This window comes from Lethenteron reissneri, chromosome 20 (genome assembly GCF_015708825.2).
Source record: "Lethenteron reissneri isolate LAM-NWPU_2019-01 chromosome 20, ASM1570882v1, whole genome shotgun sequence".
Lineage (NCBI taxonomy): Eukaryota > Metazoa > Chordata > Hyperoartia > Petromyzontiformes > Petromyzontidae > Lethenteron > Lethenteron reissneri.
The window spans coordinates 10,200,312-10,220,750 of NC_083798.1; the positions used below are offsets into that span (position 1 = coordinate 10,200,312).

At 50.7% G+C, this 20,439-nt stretch overlaps 1 protein-coding gene across 2 annotated transcripts in view; it reads left to right on the top strand.

Annotated features, from left to right (window-relative positions):
• Positions 1-20,439, top strand: part of LOC133344731 (polypeptide N-acetylgalactosaminyltransferase 13) — a 75,921-nt gene that overhangs the window by 19,180 nt on the left and 36,302 nt on the right. For both annotated transcript variants that reach the window (XM_061554837.1, XM_061554836.1), the window contains exons 2-3: positions 5,303-5,467; positions 16,081-16,249. In XM_061554837.1, the coding sequence (XP_061410821.1) occupies positions 5,326-5,467; positions 16,081-16,249 (311 nt within the window). In that variant the 5' untranslated portion in view covers positions 5,303-5,325. The remainder of the gene's footprint in view (positions 1-5,302; positions 5,468-16,080; positions 16,250-20,439) is intronic.

A 20,439-nucleotide genomic window follows, 5' to 3' on the forward strand; every position in this document is an offset into this window, starting at 1 on the left:
GCCGTTCGGTTTGATGGCACCTTTGGCAGCGGCGATCCACGGGGGGGGGGGGGGGGGGGGTGGGGAGGGCTTGCTGCGCCAGGCTCGCGTTGCCAGGGACCCGCCGCTGCCTTTGCTTAGCAAAGCAGCGTCGGTTGGAAACGATTTCGAGACCCCTCGCTAATGAAATATACAGGGGGGCCTTCCAAGGGTTCAAGTTCACGTGCCCATTGCTGTGTGTTTTTTAATTGAACGGGGAGGGTGGATGTTGTGTTGGGGTTACAGGTCACGTGGCAGGAAACGGAGACCATGGGCAGCGGAGTGGGGGGGTAGGCCTCGGTGATTTTTGGGGGGCAGTGGTGGGGAGGGTGGTGGGGGGGGGGAAGTGGCTGCAGGAGGGAGGGGGCGGCAGCTCTGGGCTTTAGCGCCGGCCCAGTGCAGGGGATTTCTGAAAAACAGTAATCGCAGCGACGCCACTCGTGATCCGTGAAATCTGATGTCTCTGGATTCCATCACCGGGGCTCCCCGTGGTGGCAGGGTTCATCGGGGCTTCACGCCAGTCCTGCCTTCCCTCTCCTTTGCTCCGTAACTTTGTGGTTGAGTCTCCCAGCTGTGTCGCTTTGTAGCTCATGCAGCAGTGCGTGCGTGCCTGTCAAAGTGGTGACAAACTGCGGCACTTCGACTTGCTACGCCCCACGATACACGGAGTTGTGTTTCCTTGCCCGGCACTTGCTGATCGATTACCGCCGCCTCGCTATAATGTGTGCTTTTTCCCTAGAAAGTGCGATCGTGCAAAGTCTGTATAAACCGCTGCATTCGCTTGCAGCTTCTTGCCCAATAACGGTCACGGTTAGGGCTGCGGTTATGGTCACGGTTTTAAAAATAATTACCTCCTTGAAGTTTTGTTTTGTGGCAAGTGGAAAGTAGATGGCGGCACTTGAGAAATTGTTAAAGCTGTAAGGGAAGACATGCATGTTAATAATTGATAGCAGTGACTGTTGAATGAAAAGATGACCATAATGGTATCTGGCAAAGCAATTTTGATGGATACGATTCTGGTGCTGCGTAGGGGGGGAGTTGGGGGGAGGGTGGCATTTAAGTTGACAGAGAGGACTTTAACAAAAAAAGATAATTATTTTGGATGGGGAGGGATTGTAAAAGTCAAAGGCTGCATGACAGAGAGGCGATGGGAGATGACGGTGCAGTAAAGATGAGAATGACAACTCATCGCAGGGAGGAGACGGTCACTCCGGGAGGGAGAGGCGGGAGGGAGCGAGTTGCAGAAGATGGGGGCATCGGCAGCACAGAAGGAGTGGACCTCCCATTGAGCAGAGGTTGACTGGGACACCTGCCAGAGAAGGTCTTGTCGGTCGCTGCAGTGGAGAGCGCACGGAGGGCAGTCGTGTCGAACGTAAAGGCAGAGGCAGGCGAGTTCCGTCGAGGATCGTGGAAAGAGAGTGACGACGATCATGGTGGGTCACGCATGCCGAGTCCAGTGCTCGAAGTCATCGTAACGGACAAACCGCTCAAATTGTACACCGTGGGGTTTGCGTTGTCGGCCAGGAGTTCCGTAACGCGTGCTCCCGACCGGCTGCGGCCGCAGCGTGCTCATTTCAGCATTTCCCACGCCTCTTGCCTACGTCAGTGCTATTCTGCCTCCCGGTAGTCCGAGCCTCGCCTCTGCATGCGCTCGCTAGGTCGGGGGGGCACACGAGCCGCCGGACCCCCCTCCCACCCTCCGGCCATTGATTGATTAATGTAACGAGCATTGCACTCTGTGCCCCCTCAATCAGCACCACCGTCGCCGCACATCCCCAGGAAGACAACAATAAGAAGACGTCCCCTGCCAATTGTTCAGTAAAAGCACTGCTAACGACTCTAATTGACTGGGACCCGGGGAGAGGGAAGCGTGCGCCCGTGGTCTGGGCACGGACTGCTCGCCACCAGGACGCAGGTGTCCTGCTCACCACCAGGACACACGTGTCGGAGTTTGCCTGCCATGCTTCAGGTCGCGGCTTCCGACGCTTACAAAAAAAAGAATGAAGATGACTCCACTTGCAGTGGCAGCTCGCCGGACACCGTCGGCGAGGATTAGCGGACGACACGGCAGGGGCGGCTCGCGGTTGTGACCGTGTCGCTTGCTGCGTGCGGAGAGGACGCCTCCAGGGCTTTATCCGTAGAGCAGTCTTAATTAAAACGATCGCGTAGCAATGTTGATAATTGCATGAAGTTGAATGTTGAGAGAGAGGTCATCCAAGGGTAAATATATGTGCGCACGCACGCGCCGCCATGCTCTGCAAGGATATGGTCATCCCTTCAAGATGTGCACGCGTCATTATATTTTTAGCTTCATGCAGAAAGATCCCTGCCACGTTCTGTTCACACTTCATGTCCTTGATGATTGGGATGATAATGTGTTCCCCGCAGAGTGACGGGTCAGCATTTAGGATGGCTGTGAGCAGCCAGCTCGGGGTTCTTCAGAAATGCTGGCAGGCGTAGTGTGGTGGGAATGTGTTATCACTGAGCACTGACCTGGGCTGGGAAAACGCTGTATACTGACACATGGTTGATAAGAGGGAGATGTTCTGGTGTTTTTAGAATTGCATTTATGAACATGTAGGAGTCAAGTCGGCGCTATACCATGCCTATGCACGCACACGTGTGTGTGTGTGTCTCCCCAGCAGTCTGGTATCGCTGGCTATACGGGGATGTTTGTGCGTGTTCTCTTTGTCTGTTATGGAAATAATGAGCCAAATGGTGCAGCACAATTTTTTTTTTAAGTCTATCTGGCGAACTGTGGATAATGGTTGTATAGACTCACATATGTATGGATATATATTTATAGGAAATAGTAATTGTATACATGGGTTAAGTATTTCATTTATTTTAGAACAACAAATCAAGTCCCTATATATCTAGATTGAGAAAAAACGCTATATTAGGAAACAAGTAACCGTTGAAATCTCGCCAGCAGTTTATCGTGATATTGTGAAATATATATATTTTTTACATGCTAAAAAATCCAAGCCTGAAAAGATATAATCTATCAATGTGAGCATTTATTAACATTTTGGTGGCGGGCGGTGGTGAGGGGTGGGTTGGCCAGGTTACACCGCTAGAGGAACGGCACCAACAACGTTATTCTGCCCAGTAAAGACGGCGGTTCCACACCGGAGCAAATGAGACGGTGGCGTCGGCATTTCGAGAGAGCGGGCATGTTCAATGGGAATAACGCGGCATGCGAAATGTTTTGGCAAAATGACTTGCGCAGCGTTTACGAATGCTCTCACAGCTGCGGTTTCTGCTGCGTTGTATTGCGTGCAAAATGGTTGGCGTGTTCCGCCTTTCACGCTCCTAACCACGTGAACCTTTTTTTAATATTTCATGCTCGATCCATTTGTATAAGCGCGCGCACCCGAAACTAGCGTTGACGAGTGCTTTCTGTCGGGGCTGCTTAGTCACACGCGCAGCGTAATGCCTCGTCCCCTTAAAAGAGAGAGAGGGGAGGGAGGGGGGCGAGTTGAGCAATCGCCCACTTCCTCAACGACCGACGACCACAGGGCCAGACTTGAGAAGCTTAGAACCCCCTTCTGCCTTGCCGGTAGACTGGGGCGGACACGTGGCTTAGTGGCCCCAAAGAGAGAAGTGAGAGAGGGATACTGGATGTGATGTGCCCTGCGTGGGCATTTTTTTTTCAAGTCGCCGATCCAGTGCATACGTGGCCGAAGTGATGGCCCTGGACGATTTGGTTTCCACGTCCCTACGTGTTCTGTACCATACGTGCGTGCGTCTCGCACATGATAAAACACGGCCAGGTTGGTTTTACAACTTGCGAACACTCGCTCGTTTACCCAGGAAAGCCTCGCTGAGTCTCAAGACTTTATTTTAATGAGGGTCCTGCCAAGTTTATTCACAGTAAGGGGGTTGATGTTCCCCGTGTGATAATCGCAATTGAGTGATTTTGCAGGTGCATTTTCAGCATTGGGATGTTTGGCCAACACTAATGACATTTTCTTGGTTATTTCGGTAAAGTCACATAGAATGGGGACGCTGTCTTTCCGACAGCTCTGTTTCTTGTGTTGTGGCCGAAACGCCGTGATAATTTTAATTTTATTGTTTTATTTGTATTATTTTATTATTTCCCTTCTACGTGACTTTACCGAAAGAACTAAGAAGATGAATCCCTGCAGTCACGAAAGCTTTAAATCGAAAACTAATGACATTGCGTTGTCCTTCAGCTACGGGAGGGAACCGTAGAACTCAGAGGAAACCCACGCAGAAGAGGGGGAGAGAACATACACACACCACACAAGCTTCCCAGTCAGGAATCGAACCCAGGCACTTGTTGGTGTGAGTCAATAGTGTTGCCACTGCACCGTCCTGCCGCCCATAGAATTTAGTGCCGTCTCCGCAATGATGAGCTCAAGTTCTTTTTCTTTTACATATCTTATTTATTCTTATTTTAAGTGTTTATTATTATTATTTTATTATCTACAATTTCACCGCGACAGGCGGTAATGCATTGAGCAGATATACAGCACAGTTATAATTTTCTATCAAACTATTAAACAATTATTATTTTACCAGCTAGGGCCCACCGAGCTATATAGCTCTTTCAGAAGTGACCTGGCCACAAATGATAGCTCAACGAAGTGACTTGTGTAGAAATTTATAGCAGCCAAATACTATGAACGCATATTTATAAATGTGGAGGGAAAAACTGGAGAGAAAAATCCACGTCACCATGGGCAGAATATGCAAACTTCAAATATACAGACATCGGGGTTGGGATTGAACTCACGACCTCCCGCATACCAGGCGAGGGAGTTAACATCTCGCCACCGTAGCACTCCATTATGTTTAAACCTCCACCCCTTCCCCCGGCTCCAACTCTTGTGGTCACGCGAGCGGTGTTAACGACAGAGATGGCGATTACATTTCCCGTTGTGCAGCTGCACCGCCACCGCACACGCGAGAATGCGTTTCAAGATAAAAAAATATATCTGCCACATTTTGCTGCGTTTCCATCGGGCAGCGGCAGCAGCAACGGGCGACATAATTAGGCTGCACTCCAACAATGCCAAGAAAGTGCTTTGTCTGCGGAGGTCCACACACACTCCACTGTACCCCCCCCACCGACTATTTATAGACCGCCATGCGGCCGTCTAATGTGAGTCACAGCCGGTTGGCTGGCAAGGCCGTTTGAAAAGAGTCGTGCGGCCGTGTCGTGGTTTGTGTAGTGTCTCGTCTGCTTTTGGTCTGCGGCGGTGCTGATTCTCTGCCGGTGGCCGTGCTGGTGGTGGTTGTGCTGCTGCTGCTGCAGGAGCGACTGACGCTGGGCAAGCCATGCGGCGCTTTGCCTACTGCAAGGTGGTGCTGGCCACATCGCTCGTGTGGGTGTTGCTCGACGGGTTCCTGCTGCTCTACTTCAGCGAGTGCAACAAGTGCGAGGACAAGCGCCACCGGGGCCTCCTGCCCGTCCTGAGCGGTGAGTGATGGCACCGGCAGCGTTGAGGTGTGCGAGAGGGGGGCGGAGGCTGCGGCACCGACGCGAGCGTTGACCGTAACGGTTTCTCCGCATAATGTTCGGTACTTTTCTATTCAGGTCTTCCCATGCCGTGTCACGCCACAGGAGTTGGTTGACTGAACGTCACACCCTGGTCAGTGCCGGTTGTTGGTGAAGGTCGGTGGCCCCAGGATCAGTTCTGATGACACCCGCCACTGATGTTAGCCATAGCCAGGAATCAAACCGCTCCACCCCATTTAAAAATATAATTCACTTTACCGCCGGTCATCCAGCGGTGTGGCGTGGGTGGCATGGGCCCCTGTGAAAGGAATTAATTTGGGCCCCCTGTCCAATGTACTCATCTCTGCATAGCCCAGCACCTGGATCCCTCTGGCCTGTGGGCCCCAGTGCAGTTATACCGCCTGCGCACCCGATCGCTCTACGTCCTTGTCATCTGTTACATATCGAGTTTATAAACAATCGTGACTTGAGAAAAGGGCCCTTAGAAATCTATGCGATCTGCCCACCCCGCACGTTTGTCTGGCTCGTGTCGTGGTGTTTGTTTTGACTGAACGTCCCGTTTACATTTCTATGCCTGTTCTCTGCAGCATCTTGGGATGCTGCTGTGTAATGAGATGCTAATGCAAATTTTTAATTCTGTTTTTAACTGTTATTATGAAGGGGGCAAAAAAAAATTGCGCACATATTGATGAGTCTTAGTTTCACCACCATCATAATCATTAGCCACAATCTCTGCATTCATTGATGTATTTCGAGGTTAAACAATACAGCAACACCTTTTGGAAATTTGGCCCTGAAAAATTGCAGCTCACACGTTAATTGATTTCAATCGCAGAGCAGATGCGTCCTGAAGTTCTACATTGCCCTCATGCTAGATACTAAAGAATGCGATTGAACCAAGCCGTTGGCTTCTTGTGGTGTGTGACGCCAAACCTGATAAATAACAGGCGAAGCCCTCTGCCGATCGCTAGTGTGTGTGTGTGTACAAGTAAACTGTATATATGGGATATGTTAGATCATCTGAGAATAGGCTTTCCCATTTTTGCTGGCAACAAAACAGGTGTTAAGATGTTAAAACACCAAACTGAAACCTTTTACAAGGAATCATGTCTGCATTAACCACAATACTTGTCGTCAGAATGCAAAATATATGCATTGTCTTTGAAACTGATTAGTCCACACCAGAGACAGCTTTCTTTGGAGCCTAGTCTCAAACGGTGTTAGACCAGAGGATGCCAAAAGGCGTGGGGATTGATGTGGACCAATCAGTTTCAAAGACAATGCATATATTATGAGAGTATGTTTTTTGTTTGCATTCTGATCACAAGTATTGTGGTTAATGCAGGCATTATTCCTTGTAAAAGGTTTCAGTTTGGTGTTTTAACATCTTAACACCTGTTTTGTTGCCAGCAAAAAGGGGAAAACCTATTATCATATTTTGGTACTGGCAAAGGACGTCCCATGATGTTAGATCACCTTTCAGGCACAATGCGTTCCTAGAGACCCCGTCATAAATCGGAACCAATATTCCCATAGATATAAACAGTAAAAACATAATTTGCCGATGTGTTTTTCCTCTTATCGGCCATGTCTAACAGGGTTTAAAGGGTAAAGATCCACACAGAAACGTTTGAGAATAACGAAAGCTCCACGCCAAGTCGCATCGGAAACCAGACCGACTCCGTTCAGATGTGTTTGGAGTCGTGTTGGTAAGATGCGTCACAAATCAAGTTTCTGCGTCGTAAATCGATCCACGGTGGCGTTATATGAACGTCGTGAAGCGGAGACCGCCTGTCTTTATTATCTTGATAACCAGGATCAAGCCCCATGAGAAGTGAAGTTTCTCTGCCGAGGGAGGAGATGGCGCAGTGCCCTTTATCCAAGAGAAGCCTCGCTTCGTCTCACGGTTGGGATGTTTGGCCAATTTATTTCCGAATGTTGTGCTTCTGGAAGCAAAAGTGATCGACCCAGAAAATACATCTGTATTTAAGAGAATAACATTCAGAAATCCATATAAATAGGTCATTAACACATCTGCTATATTGACATGTAGCAGGACACAAGAGGAGTTGTGGTTGGCAGTGTTCCATCCAATATTTCCTTCTGAGGGTGTGCCTGATACGTCTGGCACGGCGTCTGGCACGGCATCTCCCACGCTGTGACCTGGTCTTGATTCCGCACGAGTTTTAATGTTTTTCAAGCAATTTCGTTAAAATTGCCAAAACGAAATCTCTCCGAAGGTCGCTCGCCAACGCCGCCATAAATTACACCAGGCTCGGCATCGGCGCGTATCTTGGGCTGCGCCCCACACATGATTTGCGAGTTTGCTGCCGGTAGGGCGGTCGCGGGGGCCTGCGGAGGCTTGGAGCGGGCTCCCGGCAGCCTACAGAGCCCCCGCGTTCTGCTCGCCGCAAGGCTTGGGTACATTTAGTTTTCCCCCAAGCCGCGTTGCTTGCTGTTGGCGATTACGCGTGCGCGTGCGTGCGACGCACCACGCCAGACGGAGACAGGTGTGATGGTGCCTAAAAGGTCTGGTTTGCGCGGTGCAAAGGTGGATGGGAGTGTAAATTGAAATTGCCACCTCCGCAATCCCCTGTGTTGCCTCAGCCTATCTGAAGCCCCTGGTGTTATATCTCAGGTGTCCTGCCATACTTTAAAGTAACGTCGCTGGGTACAAATTCAATGACCTTTGGCGAGATGGAGGTCACGGTGGTTATGGCACAATCTGTGTCGCGTTTCGCCCGTGCGAGTTGTTGCGTTTGGATTTTTAAAACTTCACTTCCAGCGTTTAGGCTCGAGGTGGGGCGACGATGTTTTTCTTTTCTAATTACTTAAGCAGCGAAGCCAGCTAAGTTTTAAATTAAAAGCAAAGTCAAATGATTGGAGCCCCGCATGCACATGCAGCTAAGTGGCCTTGGGGCACTAATTCATGATTAGCGTGGAGGAAGCAGCGTTAATACCCAGCAGTGGTCGAGCACTCAAGGTAATGGCCATCACGGACGGCACGCGGCATTCGGCAATCACTCGATCCGTAAACAACAATCTTGCCCTCGCCGAGCTGGGATGAAAACACGCGGATATAATAGCGCCCGCCCGCTGTCTACCACTTTTGCAGCGCACCACGTGCGCCTGTACAGCAGCCCTCTGCCAATCCACTGCTGGATGGGGTCGTCGTGTTAAACGGAATTGAAAATGTGCACCTGCCCGCTCTGGCAGTGTTCATATACGTACATTTATTTTAATTTTAAATTAAAACCTCCATTACAGTAATATCTTCACCACCGGTAAGGTGGAGTACGATCAAACATCCCCCCCCCCCCCGTGATTGACAGGGCATGGGGGGAGGTCTTCATTCAACAGTGGATTGATGAAGGCCTGTAAATCATTATTATTGTTGTAATATACCACAGTGTATCCCCGGTAAGGGCAGTGACCTTAATATGAATTCTTCAATAAGATCAATCTTTCATAGAGCCCCATGGATTACTCTTATATTCGCAGGAATAACATGACGGTGGCACGCACCCTTCACGGCAGACTCCTGTTTACCGCTAATTAAACGTCTTGGCTTCATGGTGTGCCGAAGGATCGAGTGGCTTCTCTCCCGCTCAGTGCTAAGTTGAGAGAACGGTGGAGTTACGACGCTCTGCACAGGGCTCCAGAGCTTCGGTTATGATGCAGGGAGAGAGGCAAACAAAATCCTCTATAAACCATTATTTCTTCATTTCCGTTGTATGTTTTTTTCCCGCCCTTAATACACGCTGGCACAGCAGAGAAGGAGGCACGCCGAGTATATAAATGGAGCAGTCATTCCGAATGGATGTAATCTGTAGAACTGGGAATGTAAGCTTTACACTCTAGTGGCATTATTTAGGAAGGGGCCATTTCGGACATCACTTTCTCATTAGATTTCCCATTGAACCAGGGGCAGGTGATGGGCGTTTTTTGTCCCAGGCTAATTTGGATGCTAATTGAATAATGGATGTAGCCCGAGCGTTTCATTTCTCCAGAGCTTCCAAAGATTACGCGCCTCGCGGAATGATTTAATGACACTATTCGGCGTTTTCAGTGCTGATGCGGTGATGTTCCTTTTTAGCCGTCGCGTTCGAAAGCATAAATTGCCGTGAAGTACGGCACGGAAGGCGCCGCCCTCCTCTCACTCGGCAGAGCTCACGCTCACTCGCGCGGGAGAGAGAGAGAACGACTCGGCAGAAATGCGACAGCCCTTCCGGGATGCCCGCTCGGTGGTTGTCTTGGGGAACGGATGTTCAAGCAAAATATGATGAACGCTTTCTATATGTTTCTGGGCCTGCGAAGAGACCTGTAAATCGATGGCACGTTTCCTATGAAAGTGGGGGGGGGGGCGTAGATGTGCGTGCTATTGTATGGCCGCGTTACATTACGTTAATTTGGGTTTCATTAACCTGCTCGAGTAATAATACAATTTAAGTAACAACTCCTGACGTAAAGCATGACCGCTGCTGGCCCAGCATGCACGCTTGTCGCTTGGTTGACTCGGCGCAAACGCGGCGCGGGAGGAGATGAAACACGTCGTCTCCGTAGCTCCTATGATATCGCCAGGGGGCGAGTGTTTACAACGCGCGTGTGCACGAATGTGCGCGAGCACGCGCGCACATTCGTGCACACGCGCGCATGCACACGCCTGTATGTGCACGCTCCGCGGCCCTTGCCACGACGAGAGGGCCCCGGCAATAAACAATCTCCGGCTAATCCCCCGCATTTTCCATGGACACAAATGCCTGCCAATTACGGAGTGGTTTTATCGAGTGCAAGTGTGTGTCTTCCGGAGGGCGAAAGCGTGCACACGTGCAGAAGGGTCTTGTCTTGTTTGTTTTGTCTGTATGACACGCTGAAGCAAAAGGTCGCCCAACGTTACGATCGCTCCTGAGGAAATCTCCATTCTCGAGTATATTAATGTGAGATGGAGAAAAATACCCCCGTGTTTAGCGGTCAGTGGCTTTGAAAAGAAAGTCAAGTGTGCGCCTGTGGTGCATGTGTTTAGTATGAGAGTCGTGTTTTCAAATGTTGTCGCTCGCCCCCACCCCCAAACCCCCTCCCCGCCGCCAGATTCCATTCCCATTCACGACCTACATTGGTGACGAATATTTGAAGCAGTCACGGACCTCCGCTAGGTCGACTCGGCCTCATATTATAAGTACCTTGTGCGGCGTGTAAACATTGCCACTTGAGAGACAGAGGCAGCCGGAGCGTGGTGCTGGCCACCCATTGCCTTGTGTGGCGTGTCGTCCTTCATAGTTGCTTACTAACAGCACTTGCTCCAACAGTCTGTTCAAGCTATACGGGCGATCTTTCTCTTTTTGTCTATTCATGTACACACACACATAGCAGAAGCCGTGGCAGAGTGGAAAGTGCGCTCCACTACGAAACCCGGCGATCCAAGTTCGATTTCCGCTCATGCCCGACACAAGTGACGAATGTTTGATCCGGTGCTGTGCCTCGCCTAGGTCAACTCGGCCTCAAAGGAGTAACTGGTGTGGCGTGTATACATCTACACTGTGGAGACGAAGGCGGCCGGGCGTGGTGCTAGCAACCCACCTCGTCTGCCATCCCGGCCTTCATAGGCTCTGGCTAACAGCACTTGTCCTAACAGTCTTTGTCTTTGTGTACGTACTCCTATATCTAAAGCTGCTAGCTGCACTGGCTTCAATTAGTACGGTTGGCTACGTACGGTACGAAAGAGGTTCAACATACATACATACAAGTTTTGCGTGTATTTCACAAGCCACGTTTATTGGCCACGATTTCTGCTAATTTCCGCGTGAATTAACGCACCTGACTTTTCGCGGCCACTAAGAAAACGCACGTAACCATCGTGAGCGCTCCAATCTGAACTCTCCTTCACGCCCCTGTAGCGGAATGAACGTGCGTTACACTCGCGTAATAAGATGACTCCGTCTCCGCGTTGCAATAAAATAAGCGTGTTGATGCAAGGTGTTACTTTAACAAGTGTGAGTGCGAGACCACTCTCTTTTAATATCATCCCATTTCACACTTCCCGGCACCACTGACGGAGCGTGCGCGACGAGAGTTGGCGACGCATCTTGGGAGACGGCACGTGTCACGTCGCACGTGCGCGCAGGACACATGGCGGAGCGTTGACCCTCGCATGGCGCTCTTAATTCCTTACATATATCACCGCTGTAGCGAACAATCGATAAATAGAAAAACAAAGGATTATTTTGGCTGTAGATTATCACAATCAATGGCAATTATCAAAGAGAGGGCCGGCTGCTGTGCTGCGGCGCGGAATGAAGCGGAGTGAAGGCGGGTGAGTGACGATCCCTCGCTTGGCTGCCCCCCTACCCCCGCCCCCCCCTGGCCCGTTGCGACGGGGTCCCCGCGAGGATGACCCCGACCGCGGGAGCCACGCGGCACGCCGTGGGTTTCGGGGTCGCGCAGTCAAAGGTCGCGTTCGCAGGCCTGGGAGTGCAGAATGTGTGCACGCAACCGTGGTTGCTCGGTAGTGAATTACATTTTTTAAAGAAATATGATTAGGGTTAGGCCTTGCCGCTATTGACCTGTCTCACTGCGTAGGTGAAAGGGCGAAAGTCATTGTGCTGCCAGCAGCTGCGGCTGCGTTAGCAGTGGATCGTTACGTCCACATGCCGTGCACATGCAGGCACACGCAACACATTGAGTCATCGTTTAGTCTTGCGGACTGCAAGTTCAGTTGGCGAGCTCCTATGAAGACATGTATGCCACGTAAAAAGGTATGGCCAGCCCTGATGTTTTTGACACCAAGTACTCATTTAAGGCCGAGTTGACCTTGGGGAGACCCATGACACGTTAAAATATCACTTGGCACCGGCGATGTGTGGCGTGGCTGGTAAATTATCCCAGAGATCACAGCTGTGCTCAATGAATGAACCACCACTGACACAAATTTACATAAAAACAAAGACAATAGCTTTTGACAGAGTGTTGGGGCAATGTGCTTTTGACGAGCAGCTGCGAAAGCCGGGACGGCAAACTGGGTGGGTGGTCAACACCACACTCGGCCACCTTTGTCTCCCCGAGTGCTAATGTTTACATATCACTCCAAGTACTCGTTTAAGGCTGATTCGACCTGGAAGGGGGGGGGGGGGGGGGCTCAGGACTGGTTCAGATACAGTATTCGTCATTGATGTTGGCCATGAGTGGGAATCGAATTCATAGCGCAGTACGCTCACCACTGCAGCATCGCTCTCCAAAATACAGAGAAACACGTAGAAATACACAGTCACACACACACAGCACGTATCCATCACATATAGACCCATCATGCACGTTGCTTGCCATTTTATAACAGTGTGCGGCTACATTTTTCCCCACAAATAATTACAGTGCCGGTGAAATTAGTACGCTCACATTTGCATTTTTTCTCGACGTTCATTTTTTTTCCTTCCACTAATGACCTCACACGCAAATAATGAAGCTTTTGTTGAGTACAGCAATTTCACCACGGGTAAACTATGACGAAAACAATCGGCACTTGTTCTCAGCCCGGGGTAAATGTTAAGGGTGCAAAAATGCGGCATCAATAACCCCGCAGCTTACGCGCGCATACTGCAGTGGTGCATGTACAGCACCACTCAACGATCAGGTGGAACCCACCAGGGAGGGACGCTTTGGCCGGGCAGGTGGGAAATGGGGGGGTGCGGTAGGTGAGCGTGAGGGGGGGCAAGTGGGCGTGATTGGGGGGGGGGCGCGGGGGGGGGGGGCAGGTGGATGCGAGGAGCGAGGGGTTACGGCAGGTTGCAGGTTGTGAGCTTTGAGGCCCTTGCCTGTGCTGTGTGGAGCAGGCTGGGGCAGGGTGGACAGATTGGACATCTGACGCTCCGCACTGGATGTGAAATCGTTTTTATTTAATCCCTAAGAGCTTGCGGTGGGATTCTCGCCGCTTTTTGAAAATTGTTTCCCGATAAAGTTTATTTTTTTTTAAACGTCCTGAGCATAATTCCGCCAAACGTAATCTCAGACAACAGATATAATCTTTATCTTTTTTTCCCTTCCTAATTCCGGTAATGGTTTGAGCAATTTAAATCTGTGTTTATATATTTGCAGTACATTTTTGTGTGATTAATATTTGCTCGCAATGTCCACACGGCACCAATTTGCGGAAGCGCTAATGCGGCATCTCCACCATCCCGCCGTGACACGCGGTGTTTGCCGTGCTAATTGCCTCGTCTTCCGAGTTCAGATCTCTCAAAGAGATCTCCAGCGATCTTATTGGTCGCGGAGAAAATTAATCAACCGCCGTGTTTGCCGTCACTTGTGTACACAACACACGGCCGTCAAAGTCGTGGGATATTCCGCCCGGTGATTACTTTTCAACGCTTCCCCAACTAAGGTTCAGCGCGTGTCCGCATTAGCTCTGTTGCCCCGTGTGTGAATCTCACGAAGGTGATCCAGCGTGAAGGAAATTGTGACGCGAAGCCGAGTTACTCTGGATCGTCCTAGCGACGCGAGGTGCCCCAGGGAAATGATGGGGTAGCCGGTGGCCGTCCCCAAACCAGGCCCAGGAGGGGCAAACGAGGGAGCTCTTGAAAACCGGCCTAATCGAGCGAACGGTTCGCCAGAACTTGGAGCCACCAACTCGAGCACGAACGACGCAGTTGTAAATATGCAGATGACGTTTTTCTACCTGGCATTTTTCATGCTTTCTCAGTCCACTTGTCCTGGTGAGGGTCGCGGCGACAGCATGTTGAGTAGTGGCGGTCCAGACCTCCTTTCCCTGGCGACAGACTCTAGCTCTTCCTGGGGGAATTCCCAGGTGTCCCCAGGCCAGCCGAGCGACATAGTCCTGCCAGCGTGTCCTAGGCCGGTCCCCGGGGTCTTCACCCAATCTTCCGTCCGGATAAATTTAATTCTTCCCGGAGTGTTTACAGATTGAATGCGTAGGCATGGTTTTTTCCGTGTTGTAGTTTGTGTGAACGTGAAGGCAAGTTGGGACGGAAGCGCTCGCAAGAGGAGCGTCCGATTTGCATTGCGGCCAGTAGCCAGATACACGAATCGGTTTGCGAATGAACATCATGAACTTCGCGAAAAACGTGCAGCCACATGGCCGCTAGAAACACAACTTCCTCAATAACGCCGCAACGCCTTCTTCCCTCGGTGCATGCCCACCCGCCAGTCGTCTGTGCGGCTCGCAGTTTGTTCGTTCGGTTGGTCACCGACACGCCAAAAGGCGCACAACTCAAAGACAATGCACCATCAGAGTATGAGAGCTCGGGGTAAGCATTTACACCATTGTAACCTCATTTGTCAGTAAAAAATATGATAATTGTTTTTTTACCCTTCTATCTGGCAACAAAACTGACACCTTTTTTATAAGGAGTCATGTTTGCATAGACCACAATACCTGCAGTCATAATGCAAATAAAAAACATAACTCTGATAATGTATGCACTGTCCTTGAAGTTGATTGGTCCACACCCGAGACAGCTTTTTTTAGAGCCTAGTCTCACATGGGTTGGACCAGATGACGCCAAAAGGCGCACAACTCAAAAGACAATGCACCATCAGAGTATGAGAGCTCGGGGTAAGCATTTACACCATTGTAATCTCATTTGCCAGTAAAAAAATATGATAATTGGTTTTTTACCCTTCTATCTGGCAACAAAACTGACACCTTTTTTATAAGGAGTCATGTTTGCATAGACCACAATACCTGCAGTCATAATGCAAACAAAAAACATAACTCTGATAATGTATGCACTGCTCCGCGTTGTACACTAACCAGAGCGTGGTCGCGACCACCTATGACGGCCAACTTCAACGTGAAGTGATAAAATCTAGCATTGACGTGGAGCACATTCTGCCATTCGTGCGAAGTGGGGGGTGTCCTGCCTTTTAGAAAGCGATATTGAAAGCACGCACAGATGTTATTAATCACGTAATTATGTTTAATTACTCACGTGCCCAGCAAATGTATTCTGTTACGAAATTTTATTTACAGCTCTTTGTCGGTGCACCGCTGGATGATAGACCCCTCGTGCTGTGTCGGTCATGGAGGGATATTTTTTGGCCATCCTATCTGCATCTCCAATGAGCACGGTTGGCTACAACATACATACTTCACCATTCCGGTTACTGTGGGTTGATGTATGTATGCTGAACTCCTTTCGCACCGTACATAGCCAACTGGAGGTGCATGAGCGGGAATCGAACTCGTGTTTCTTGATGAAGGGGAGTGCCGAGGACAGGTTCAGGTGTCTGGTTGGTAGAGAGCAGTGCGCTAACCACCGTGCCACCGCTCCACCCATATTTGTGACACAGCCTTGCCAACGGGGTGGGTGGGGGAGACTCCGAGGAGAGCTCGTGGTGACAGCGGCTCGAAAGATGGAACGCTCGACACGCCGCCGGACCCCCGAGGCCGCTCTCGCAAGCGTTGTCGTCGTCGTTGTCGTTGTCCTTGTTACCGAGCGACGTGCGCCGTCGCCGGCTCGGCTGCTCGCTGTCGCGCGCCGCTAAAACCGCACGCCGGGGTGCGCGCTCGTTTTGTGACGGCGGTGCGCCCCCCCCCCCCCACCGCGTGTCTCCTGTCGTCCCAGGTGTGATCTCGAGGGCGCGCGAGGGCCCCGGCGAGATGGGGAAGCCGGTGGTCATCCCCAAGGCGCAGGAGGAGCGGATGAGGGAGCTCTTTAAAATCAATCAGTTCAACGTCATGGCGAGCGACCGCATCGCGCTCAACCGCTCCCTGCCCGACGTGCGGCTCGAAGGGTGAGTGGCCCGCTCGCGCGCGGCACGTGGCTCGCGGACGGGCATACAAATAAATAAGTAGATGTACACGTGACTAGCGGAACATTCGAGTAATAAAAAAAGAAACAAATCGAATGAACACAACAAACAAAACAAAAGTAGATTGGTTGCAGACAAATGCATGATTGCCAAGGAAAACCCAGAGGCCCTTTGATAATGGACAACCTCCCCATGAGAGAGCCAGGCCATATAAAACAACTGCTGATTCGGCCAGATCGGGAATGATGTTTTGTTTTGTGTTGCCGATCGCTCGCCGGCGCTTGTCCCGCGCTCTGCGGGTGCTGCTGCCTCGGCACGGCTGGGCTCGTGGGGACGTAGGCAGTGGGAAGTGATCGCTGCTGTGAAATGAGGGTCCTGACCCAGGGTGCCGAGAATGACGGCTGTTAAGATTCCGGCATCGCGCGCCTTTTAACTCCTTCCGTGGAGTGTGATCCGCCGCATTTTGCTTACGTATATTTGTGGTCCTCTTTTAACGTAAGATGCAGCCCACAAAATAGAAACTGCCTACGTTGTATTTCGATTTAAAGCTTTCGTGACTGCAGGGATTCATATTCTTGGTTCTTTCGGTAAAGTAACCTTCTACGTGACTTTACCGAAAGAACCAAGAATATGCCTACGTTGTGTGTGTGCGAGTGTACGTCCCAGGCTCCCCCAAACGAGTCCATCACTGTCAGTCGTGCCTCTGTGGCACTTTGACATCACCAGGCGACGATAAAGATCGGGGTACCAGAATCACTTTTGGCAACGGCAAAGAGAAGGAGGACTGGTCTGACAGCATTGAGGACCCAGAGGGACTTTCAGGCATCTTCCTGCAGGGCCCAGTGGAAAGGTTGAGGAAGACAGAGGTTGGCCAAGGTCGTGGATCACAGTCGACCCCGGAAGGTGGAGAGAGTCGATTGGCCAAAGCATGACCGGCGTGCCACATGACCCTTCCAGTAAAGGGGATGGTGACGATGACGACAACGGGTGACGTCACTGTGATGTCTGCCCCCGCACGTTGAAATCTCGTCGCCAATGCGGCGTTGTCGCTCGCGTGCCATGGTGGGGCACGCCCTGATCCCCTCGTTTTCTATCGCGAAACTCCAAGCTCTTTGTGGGACAGCGAGGGACGTGCAGCCTAGCAACGCGTCCACAGGATGGGAGCGAGAGCTGTGTGCGTGTTCATTCGTGCATTTATTTGTTGAGGGCCCGCGTCTTCCTGTAACCCCTCTTCCGTATACCGCTGTTCACCTCCTACCCTCTTGTGTGGGGAGTGGCCCTCAATTCGGGCTCTAAATGTTGGGCAAATGTCGCGACGTGCATGGCTAACGGGGTGAGCTCGTGGCGGCGAGCAAAGGCTGCCCAGTGTTTTTCCAGGTGTCGGTAGCGTCAGCCGACGACTCGGGTCTACGTGGGGTTATCTCGGCGCACCTCTCATGCCCGGTTGCGCTGGTCCTGGCTGTCTTGACGCGTTGTACATGTTTGTGTGTGCTTCAGTCCTAGTGGGCACTGCAGCATGCACAGGAATGTAGCGTGCCGTTGAAATGGCTTTTGAGCCTGATCCTCCAACATGAACGTTGAGAGGGACTTCTGTTTAGTAATCATCGGCAGCAAGAACATCTTTGTCAGCAATTAAATCATAATTATCATCAACAGCAGCAGCAGCATTGAAATGATTATCAACAGCAGCGGCAACAGCAGCAGCATCATCATCGTCGTCAATATCCTCATAATCGCAATCATCATCAGCATCACCAGCAGTGGCATTCTCATCGTAATCATACTTGCCATTTTTCTTGGTTCTTTCGGTAAAGTCACGTAGAAGGGAACTAATAAAATAATAAAAATTTTAATTTAATTCTCACGACGTTTCGGCCACAACGCAAGCAGCCGTCCTGCTTGCGTTGTGGCCGAAACGTCGTGAGAATTTTATTTTATTATGTTTTATTTTTATTATTTCCCTTCTACGTGACTTTACCGAAAGAACCAAGAATATGAATCCCTGCAGTCACGAAAGCTTTAAATCGAAAAATAATTGCCATTATTATCAACATAATTATGACAAGCAGCAACACATCATCATTGTCATCATAACCACAACCGCCGTCGTCAACATTACCACAACCATCATCGCCACGATCGCGATCGTTCTTACACGAGCCAGTTTCCAGCGCCTCGGTTATGATTTAATGACGACTTCCTTTACGCTGGAACAATAGCCTGATGTCTCAACACCACTGCATCTCGCTCGCAACGCGTTCCCACATCGCCTCTGCACGTTGGCAAGATAAATAATTCACGCCGCACTGTTTTGTGAAGCTGGTGAGCACGCAGGCGTTTAACGTAAGCCGATGACGCCCGCCCGCTTTATCCCCCAAGTAAGCGGCACGGCGTGCGATGCTCGTGGTCGCTCAGATCAGGCTGAGCCTCTTGGTGTTCCTCGCAAAGCCGTTTTTCTAGGCTCGGACGATGAGGCGGCAGCGCGTAAGGACCTCGTCGTGTATACCAATGCGGGTATTCAAATCAGTTTTGATATCCGTTTGACCCAGTCCGCTTCTGCGCACGATGCAATGTTTTGCTCGTCCCAGATGGGTTTATTTAATCCATCTCGTTCAATTTAGGAGACTGACTGATGATGTTATCGTGAAATCGGCTCACGTGTGCAGGTGTTAGTGTGGAGGGTTGCATCACCCCTGAGGTGTGGCGGCGGATTACGAGGGACTTCATCCAGCAGTAGATTGATTGTGGCTGATGATGTCGAATTATGCCTTTCAGGTCAATGAAATAAGATAGATTTTTAAAAAACGCAAACCTTTATATCGGAGCAGGTAAGCACCTACAAAGACAAGAGGTTTAAATCTCAAGGGAGACTCGCATTTTAATAAAAAAAAAAACGCGTTCCGTACTGGGAAAAGTCAACAGCGGTCGCGTTTGTACAGCGGATTCATTTCGGGAGAGAGAACGAGAGAGAGAGAATGACAGAGAGAGAACGAGAGAGAGAGAATGAGAGACAGAGAATGACAGAGAGAGAACGAAAGAACGAGAGACAGAATGACAGAGAGAGAACGAAAGAACGAGAGACAGAGAATGACAGAGAGAGAACGAGAAAGAGAGAATGACAGAGAGAGAGAACGAGAGAGAGAGAGAATGAGAGACAGAGAATGACAGAGAGAGAACGAAATAACGAGAGACAGAATGACAGAGAGAGAACGAAAGAACGAGAGACAGAGAATGACAGAGAGAGAACAAGAGAGAGAGAGAAAACGAGAGATAGAGAATGACAGAGAGAGAACGAGAGAGGGAACCCTCATCTGCTTGGGCTCTTGTGCGGCTCGCCGTCTTCACGGTCCCTCTCCCTATCCCGACGGAGAGGCTGAAGTCTGCGATGGGGCACGTGCGCCCCCCCCCCCACCCCGGCTGGCTCAGGAACCGCCCCGGCGGGATGCCGAGCGGCGGCGGCGGCTCCCGCGGTTGTTTGACGGGCCCCCCCCCCCCCACGTGAACCCCCCACATTTCAAATCGCCGGCCGAGCGTGCGTCTTGGACGTCGACGTGGGCGCTGGCGGAGAGCCTGCAGGCGCATGGTGGGCATCTGCAGGAACTGGCGCCACCGCCACCGGTTCCTCAGGTACACCCCGAATGGTACTTTTATCCGTTACAGAAGAAGAAGAAGGAATTGCGTTCGCACGTGGGCAGGCGGCATTCCCCTCCCCGCTTCATCGCGCCGTGTCGTTTGGGACCTTCCGCCTAATTACGTTGAGAATGCTTCACGCAGGGTAATTAAATGGGTAGATGATTGTTATAATTGTTATAATTGTGTCCTGGATTGCGGCACGTGCCGGGTGATTAATTGAAAAAACTAAAGATCCGAAAATTCTGTTTGGATGTTAATTTTTCCCCAAAGGTCCTGCCTTTAAATGAAAAATGAGTTTGCATTAGCGCTCAAAACGTGGTGGATATCTTATTTCTCAGAAGGCTTCTGGCGAACGTCAAAGAAGCGGCAAACGCGCGAAGTGAATGTTACTAGATCCTCCGCCGCCGCTGCCGCAGCTAGACGGCACCCCGCTTGAGTCCGTTAGGATGCTGCGCCGTCGCTCGTCACGGCGGCGGTGCCCGTGAATTCCGCCTTGTACCGTAACAAATACGCTTGTTTGTGCATGCATGCGGGTAGTG